General features: G+C 47.0%; 1 protein-coding gene across 2 annotated transcripts in view; it reads right to left on the bottom strand.

The window, feature by feature from the left end:
• Nucleotides 1–1,525: 1,525 nt before the first annotated feature.
• The window catches only part of ZMPSTE24 (zinc metallopeptidase STE24), a 99,821-nt gene continuing 92,404 nt past the window's right edge, over nt 1,526–8,942 (bottom strand). Inside the window, exons 10-11 of one of the 2 annotated variants that reach the window (XR_008443094.1) lie at nt 4,763–4,954; nt 2,253–2,381 (exon numbers count right to left, since the gene is read on the bottom strand). Coding sequence is in view for 1 of the 2 variants with exons in the window: in XM_054011790.1 (XP_053867765.1) it covers nt 2,157–2,381 (225 nt within the window). In the remaining variant the exon portion in view is untranslated. Of the gene's footprint in view, nt 2,382–4,762; nt 4,955–8,942 lie in introns of both variants that reach the window. The other variant, XM_054011790.1, reaches the window with a different exon arrangement.

The raw sequence follows: 8,942 nt of genomic DNA, 5'->3' as shown, positions 1-8,942 counted from the left end.
TACTTAATTGGCCTCTCAGAGTTGGTAAGAGAAAAAAACTTTTGAAGTGATAATCTAGCTAGCCCAGTACAGGCAGTTTGATAAGAAGAGTGAGAATACTTACAAGGGGAGATAGATTCAATGTTTGTAATGGCTCAGCCATTCCCAGTCCTTATTCAATCCTGAGTTGATTGTATCTAGTTTGCATATCAATTCCAGCTCAGCAGTCTCTCGTTGGAGTCTGTTTTTGAAGCTTTTCTGTTGTAAAATAGCCACCCGCAGGTCTGTCATAGAATGACCAGACAGGTTAAAGTGTTCTCCCACTGGTTTTTGAGTATTATGATTCCTGATGTCAGATTTGTGTCCATTTGTGCGGGTGGCTATTCTCTTACTTAATTGGCCTCTCAGAGTTGGTAAGACAACTCCCACCTATTCATGCTCTCTGTATGTGTGTATATATATCTCAATATATATTTCACTCTATATGCATCCGAAGAAGTGGGCCGTAGTCCACGAAAGCTTATGCTCTAATAAATTTGTTAGTCTCTAAGGTGCCACAAGTACAATATGTCTAGGTCACTCTGAACCCTACCCCTACCCTCCAGCATATCTACCTCTCCCCCAAGCTTAGTGTCATCTGCGAACTCGCTGAGGGTGCAATTCATCGCATCACCCAGATCATTAATAAAGATGTTGAACAAAACTGGCCCCAGGACCGACCCCTGGGGCACTCAGCTTGATACCGGCTAATGCAAGAGAGGAACTGCTCCAATGACCGCCACTGGCAGTAAGAAGGAACTGAAGAGGCGGTGGGTCGGAAAGGACCTATATACACCGCCATGAAGGTGCCACTCCTGGGGGCTCCACAGCCGACCCGGTGGATATTCCTAGGGAAAAACCTTCCGCCGATACTGCACGCAGCACACACACACCTACTTGGAATGGACATGAGCATGGAATACTCGAAGAAGTATTATTTATCCCTTCACGTAACACAAGAACCGAGGTCACCTCATGAAATTAATAGGCAGCAGGCTTTAAAACTTTAGATAAATTTGTGGAGGATTAGTCCATCAATGGCTATTAGCCAAGATGGCCAGGGGGACAACCCCATACTCTGGGTATTCCTTAGCCTCTGACTGCCAGATGCTGGGACTTGACCAGAGGGAATGGGTCACTCAATGATTGCCCTGTCCTGTTCATTCCCTCTGAAGCATCTGGCACTGGCCACTATTGGAAGACAGGATACTGAGCCACATGGACAATTGGTCTGACCCAGTATATCCATTCTTATGAGCAGCTGCCACTCCTTGGAGGCAGCAGGAGTTTTGGGGAAGTGGGGCGGGAGGGGACACAGGGATGACAAAATGTTGGTAGCTTTACTCCCTTCTATGGATCTTCTTGCTGCCTTTCTGTAGCCCCTCCTCCATTGTCCACAGGTTCAATGAAGGGTGAGGAGCTGTCACTGGAGCGGACACCAAGCCCCAGTATAGGGCTGCTGGTTAGAGTGCACAAGTGATGACTTCATCAAGAATGATCCCACACATTCTGGAGATGGAATTTATTGTTATTCCTCCATTGAAAGACGAGGCAGTTTTATTATACCTATGAAAGTAGCTTTTTCATTCATTGCACACAGGAATTTGAATCCATGGAAAAGGTGAGCCTTCTATCCAATACAACCACTTTTTAAATACATTTGAACAGTGATTAACTAGCATAAGCATTTGTCACATGAGGAGTTAAGTCACCCAAACCTTTTTCACTGTGAATTAGGAGCACAGTGCTGCCAATCAAATTGATGAGGGCGAAAAGCTACAGTTCACTTTACAAAAAACTGAGAAATTGTCAAAATGTCAAAAGCCGCATTCAAAATTTACACAAACTCAAGGGGTGTTTGCTTCTGGGGACAAGGGGAATTGCTTTCCCTCGAAGTGTTCTGTCATTTAAAGATAAAATTTAGTGAAAAGGAAAAGCCTTTATACAATATATTCTCCAAATTCAGTCCCACAAATTATTTTCTTAAAAATTCAGTTCAGTAAATTTAACACACATTTCAGAAGCTAACTGCATTCAGATCAGGGAACATTGGAAGGATTACTTTAAAAAAATAAAAAACAGCTCTGAATTTTGCTTCTGAGATGGAAGCACGGTCTCTGAACCAACAATGATTCCAGTCAGTCTTGCTTTGCATCCTTCAAGGCTTGAAGTCTTTCTAACAGGGGAGGGTGGGAATAATGCCACATTGAAAATATCCAGTCAGAAACAGGAAATCCCAAATTATCTTTGTTTAATTTGATCAGAGCAGAGTATAGGTCTTTAGCCTTCCCAAGCTCCTTGGCAAATGCATCAGCTTGAAACTCAAATCGTCGGCTCAACACAGTCAAGCAAAAGGAGAGAACCTGTAGTGGGAAAAATAGATGAAAATGGTATACAATTGCTACCTACAGTTTCCTTATAGTGTTAGTAAATCATCCAGCAGGAATACAAACTGTCACCAAACCATCTGGAAAGTTTTAACATCAGGGCTGTGCAACATTCTGCATTTGAGCTCAGTCCACCTTCCCATACCACCAAGTTGGGAAGTGTTCCAGGAGAGTCCCCAACCAAGTACCCTGTAACCTAGGGGAAGAGCACTGATCTTGAAATTAGTAGACAAATTCAAATCTCACCCCTACTGTGAGCTAATATTTCTGCACTTCATAGGCCTTAACGCTGAAAACCTTGCACCCCAACCATAGAAGACAGTCAAATATTAATCTCCCATTTTACAAATAAGTTAACAGAGGATGCACAAGGCCTCTTCACACACTGCTAGGAGTAGAGTCTAGGTCATTAATATGGCAGACACACATCTTATCCAATCAGTCACACTTCTCAAAATAAAAGTGCCAAATCAGTAGGCATTGGTTATCCTATCTCTAACCACCAGGTCACAATCAGAAGGAGAGGAAGAATCCAAGAGTTCCATTCTCCAGTATTCTACTCATGTCTAGCAACATTACCCACAGAAAGAGAGTATACCAAGTCTATGGTTGGTCTACACAGCAATTACTTCTGTTGCTCAGAGGCAGCAAGATTTCAACCCAGCACAGATCTCTGAGGAGTTAGGAGTCTTATGATTGTGATAGAACTGTTTAGAACACTGCTTTATTTAATCCACAGAGTGAGAAAGCACTCTTAAAATAGAATTGATAGCTTAAAACATAATTTAATCATGATGTAAAAAACGGATGTTTCACATTTCATTAATTTTTCACACATTTTGAATGATGGTGTCATAAATGGGCAAGTTGGAAGGTTAAAGATTCATCTAACATTTTGGTTAGTAATGGAAGGATACTGTCATATGGGAGAGGCTCATAGCTACAGCAGCTTCCCCAATGACTACATCAGTGGTTTTCAAACATTTTTTCTGGTGACCCAGTTGAAGAAAATTGTTGATGCCCGAGACCAAATGGGGATGAGGGGTTTGGTGTGTGGGAGGGGCTCAGGGCTGGGGCACAAGGTTGGGGTGCAGAGGTGAGGGCTGCAGGGTGGGGCCAGGAATGTGGGGTTTGGGTGGAGGAGGGGGCTCTAGGCTGGGGCCGCGGGAGGGGGTTAAGGGTACAGGAAGGGGCTCCAGGTTTTGGGGGGCTCAGGGCTGGGGCAGAGGATTGGGCGCTGGCTTACCTCGGGCGACTCCTGGTCAGCGGCGCAGCAGGAGTGCTAAGGCAGGCTTCTTGCCTGTCTTGGCACTGTGGACCACACTGCACCCTGGAAGCGGCCAGCAGCAGGTCCGTCTCCTAGGCGGAGGCGCACAAGTGGTTCCGCACGGCTCTTGCCTGCGGGTACTGCCCCTCCCCCAGCTCTCATGGGTGTGTGGAGCCAGTGCACGGAGCCCCATGCCCCCCCCCACCCACCGCCTAGGAGCTGGACAGGTAGAGACTAGCCTGCCTTTGCTGGACAGCACTGTCAACGGGACTTTTAACGGCCTGGTCAGTGGTGCTGACCAGAGCCACCGCGACCCAGTGCCTTCCATTCCACGACCCAGTACTGGGTTGTGACCCGCAGTTTGAAAACCACTGATCTACATAACTAAAGAGAAAAAACAAAACCTAATGCCTTTGCAATATAGATAACAGATTGATCACACACAAACACATGACACTTTTTTTCCTTCAAGAAAGGTCAGTCCATTGATGTTTATGCTGCCACTTGGGGGACAAAATTTTTTTCGGTCTAATAAGTAGCTAATGCCTTTGTCTCATGGGCTTTAATCTTTTCTGGAAGTTTTTGACACTCAGTATGCCTCTCTTGTGCTGTACTTTAACCAACTAGAAATCAATTCTTTAAGATACTTTTTTGCCTATTACTAATATGTGGTACAGAACAAGCAGAGCTGTTTTTTATGTGCTCCTATTCTGGGAAAGGCTATCCTGACTATTCTAGAAACATCAACCCTGAATTTCTATTTTGGGTACTTCAGCTTTGTGTAGAGTAATGGGACGGCCACCACTGGAGACCTGTGAAATGTTACCAAACTAAGGCTATGTCTATACTACAGACCTTACAACAGCACAGCTGTACTGCAGCAGCTGCACCACTGAAAGGTCTCCCATGTAGCTGCTCTATTTAAACCACCCCGAATAAGCGGTGGTAGCTATATTGGTGGAAGAGAGTCTCCTGTTGACAAAGCCAGCACTTATGTTGGTGAAATTTGTGTCAGTCAGGGGTGTGTTTTCTTCACACCCCAACTGACAAAAGTGCTAGTGAAGACATAGCCTTAGTGGAGATTACTTACTGTAACTTCAAGATGTGTGGTCCTTATCTGTATTCCACAAGTGGGTACACACATGTGTGCCATGCGCCTGTGTACTGAAAATCTTCAAAAGCAGTGTCCATTGACCCGCATATACACAGTAGAGCCCTGCATGCTCCTGAACAAAGGTATAAGAGGCAGTGCGGGTTGACACCTCTCCAGTTCCTCTTCTTACTGTAAATGCAACAGGATACAAAGCAGAGGGGAAGGCGGGTGGACAGAGGAATACAAATAGGGAGCACACATGTCCAAGAACCTCCAGTAATAGTAAGTAACCTTCACTACTTCTTCAACTGATGATCCCTATCTGTATACCTCATGTGGGTGACCGGCAAGCAGTATTCAGACTGGATCAGGGTATGAGGAAGCTGGCAGCAAAGATGTTTGCAATACTGCCATTCCTATCACTGCAACTGCAGCCGATGCTTGAACTATCCTGAAACCCCTTTAGAAATCCTCTGGTAGGATCAGGCTTGTGCATGAGCTCTTTCTGCTATGGCAACAAAAAGCCTCAGAGATTTCCTAATGGGTTTGGTTCTTTGCAGGTACAAAGCCAGGGCATGCTGGATGTTGAGGGAGTGAAATCTCTTGTCCTCAGAGGAAGCATAGGGAACAATACAGGTAAGTGTATTGCTTGATTGATGTGGAACTCAATGTTGGGGAGAAATGTGAGGTGTAACCAAAGGGAAAAAACAGCTACTAGCCTTTCGTAACTATTGTTGAGATGTGTTGCTCATGTCCGTTCCATGTTAGGGTGTATGCGCGCTGCATGCATTGTTGTCAGAGATTTTTCCCTCAGTGGTATCAGTTGGGTCAACTCTAGTGCCCTCTGGAGCTGCATGCTTATGTGCGGTATAAGGGGTGCTGTCAGCCCCACACTTTCTCAGTTCCTTCTTGTCAGTTAACTCTGACAAAGGGGTAAGAGGATGGGTCATGGAATGGACATGAGCAATACATCTCGAAGAACAACAGTTGGATTGGGACCTGCATGAGGAACAGTGCTGACAATGATTGGTCTCTTGTGGAGTGAGCAGTTAAGATGACCAGAGGCAGGACATTTACCTGCTCATAGCAAGCTCGGATGTAGATGGTTATCTAGGACGAGTTCCTCTGGGCTGATACTGGTAGCTCTCTCATCCTTTCTGCTATTGATACGAAGAGTTGCTTGGATCTGTAGAAGGGTTTAGTCCTCTCAATATAAAAGGCGTGGGCATGCCTAAGATCCAACAAGTGAAGCCGTTATTCCTCAGAGTTCTTGTGAGGTTTCGGGAAGAAGACTGGTAGGAAAATGGCCTGGTTGTTATGGAATTGTGACACCATCTTTGTTAGGAAAGCCAGATGGGTACGAAGTTGGACCTTGAAGAACACTTTATAGAGTGGTTCTGATATAAAGGCCTTGATTTCAGAGATCCTTCTGGCTGAGGTGATCACCACCAGGAAGGCAACCTTCCAAGAGAAAAGTAGCAGGGGGCACGATGCTAATGGCTCAGTGGGGGACCTGTGAGCTTTGACAGAACCAGATTTAAGTCCCATGGGAGGGGGGTCGGCTCACAGACCTGAGGATAGAGCCTTTCCAGCCTCTTGAGAAACCGAACTGTCATTTCATGGGAGAAGACTGACCTGCTGTTCACTGTAGGGTGGAAGGCTGAAATGGTTGCTAAGTGCACTTTAATAGACGAGAGGGCCAGGCCCTGCTGCTTTAAGTGGAGCAAATAGTCCAAGATAGACTGAAGGGAAGATCAAGATGGAGAGAAAGCACGTTCAGAAGCCCACAAAGAGAAACACTTCTACTTGGCCAAGTACATTTCCCTGGTGGAAGGCTTTCTACTGCCTAGCAAGATCTGCTGAACCTGTACATCCTGGGCTCCTAGGAGATGCGACACCTTGAGATGAATGGAGTGCTTCATGCAGAAGTCCCACAGATGGATGGCCTCCTGACACAAGGCTGAAAATTGAACCTCTCCCTGTTTGTTGATGTAAAACATGGCCACAGTATTGTTTGTCAGGACTCGCACCACCTTGCTTGAGATCTGGGGAAGGAATACTTACCATACTAAGAATACCCTGAACTCCCTGACGTTTATGTGCAGGGAGAGTTCTTCTTGGCACCAGAGGCCAATGTTATGTATGTCCATGCTGGGCTGAAGATGAATAGACAGTCCAAAAATAAAAGGGGAGGCAGATCTGAAACAGCAACTAGTACAGTGCCCTTGGGAACACCTTCAAAAGGCCTGGTTGGGCCTGCCACTGCATCTCTGAGACCCCAACTGGAAGGCTGAGGTGGATGGGAGTGGTTGGTGCCATTTATAACTTCTGCCTTTTTTTTTTTTGGTAGGGCTCCTGTCTTGGAGGTGTCAAAAACTAACAAGGGTGCTGGGGCCTGAATTGCTTCCTGGAAGCTGACGGAGCGTAAAGGGCTAAAGAATATAGGGTGGCCCTTGAGTCCTTCAGGCCATGAAATCTTGTGTCCAAGAAAAGAAAGAAAAGAAAAGAGAGGAGTCTTCAAAGGGGAGGTCCTGGATAGATTGTTGAACTTTGTGAGAAAGGCCATATGACTGGAGCCAAGAACACCACCTCATGGTGACAGCAGAGGCCTGGCTGCCAAGTCGGCAGCATTCAGAGCCACCTGGAGAGAGATCCAGGCCACACTCTCACCCTCCTCCAAGAAGAGAGCGAACTCCATTGTTGAATCTTCGGGCGGGGAGTATTTAAATTTAGTTAAATTTAAAATCATATCTCCCCAGCAAAGCCTGTTGGTTGGAGATACATAGTTGAAGGTCACCCATTGAAAAGATCTAGTCTCTTGGTGTCTTCTTGCATAGGGATAGTGCTCGACTGTCCCTGCCTGTCCCTTTTGTTTGCTGCAGACACCATCACCGATCCTTGTGGGGGGATGCAAGTATAGGTATTCGAACCCGCTTGCTGGCACATAATACTTCTTCTCTGCCTTCTTTGAGGTAGGGGGCAGAGAAGGACTTTGTCACAGGGCCTTGACCAGTCATATCACTACCTCACTGATGGGCAAGGCAACCATGGAGGGAGCTGCTGCAGCCAGGATATCAATAAGGCTGTGAGATGTCTTTTTGAGCTCCTCAATGTCCAGACCCAGTTTCGCAGCAAACTGCTTCATTCAGGTCCTGATGGGCCCTGATGTCATCCTGTGGAAGCTGGCTACTGGGTCCCATGACAGCCTCATCTGGGGAGGATGAGGAGGATTGCACCCTCTTCCTCTGGCTCAACTACATCTGCTGGAGCCATCTCCTGGACGTAGGTACTGGGGTCAATAGTTGAGTTGGGGTCCACTGCTGAGCAGGAGGGAGCGGTAGCCTGTCTCTCGGAAACCACTGAGTAGGAGCAATGGGAGGGAGGGCCCAATACTGGGGGAAAACCCCTGGGTATTGAGTCAGCCACTGACCTGCTGGCCAGGTGCTGGTAGGGGGATCAGCACCAAAGTCTGGTGGCACATAAACCAGTAGGCTTTAGATGGCATGTAAGGTTCCCCTTCAGACTCAGAAGAGGAGTCCTCTCAGAAACCACAGTGGAGCGGTACCTGCTTCTGCCTCCATGCAGTGCTGGGGTTCCAGAGACAGACTGGTGATTGGGATGCCAGGATCAGGGAAAGCTTGACCCTAGAGGGTTCCAGGTGCCCAGTGCTGGGAAAGGAGCCCAATGCTCCTTGTTCCCTCCCTTGCCTCCTGTCATCAGAGCTAGCAGGTGTCCCACTGGAGTTGACAGGACTGGTAGAGAAAGAAGATCCCTAGCTGCTCGGAAAGCCTCCGGGATTGATGCAGCCATCAGACTGCTTGCACCGCGGTAGCTTCCAGGTATCAGCAGAAGGTCCTGGACCAGACTCAATGCTCTAGGCGGAGCTGAGGGTGCCATTGTGGGCCCAAGAGTGGTCTGGCACTGGTCTCACTGTGCTGCCTTCTCTCCGCTTGTCTTTCTTCTGTATTGGCAAGCGCCCTCTGTCAGTGCACTGCTTCTTGTGCTTCATCCTCAGCATCAGACATGGTGAATCATTCTGGGAAAAGCTCCGTCTCGGAGGAGTGCTTTGCACCAATGCTGAAGTACTTGGTGCCAAATGGGAGCAGCTTGGCTCTAAGACTGGTCTGAAGGCATCTTCCATGAGGATAGCCTTCAGCCTAAAGTCTCTGTCCTTTTT

Source organism: Malaclemys terrapin, chromosome 22 (genome assembly GCF_027887155.1).
Source record: "Malaclemys terrapin pileata isolate rMalTer1 chromosome 22, rMalTer1.hap1, whole genome shotgun sequence".
Classification (NCBI taxonomy): Eukaryota; Metazoa; Chordata; order Testudines; family Emydidae; genus Malaclemys; species Malaclemys terrapin.
This window is presented reverse-complemented; position numbering and strand designations above follow the sequence as displayed.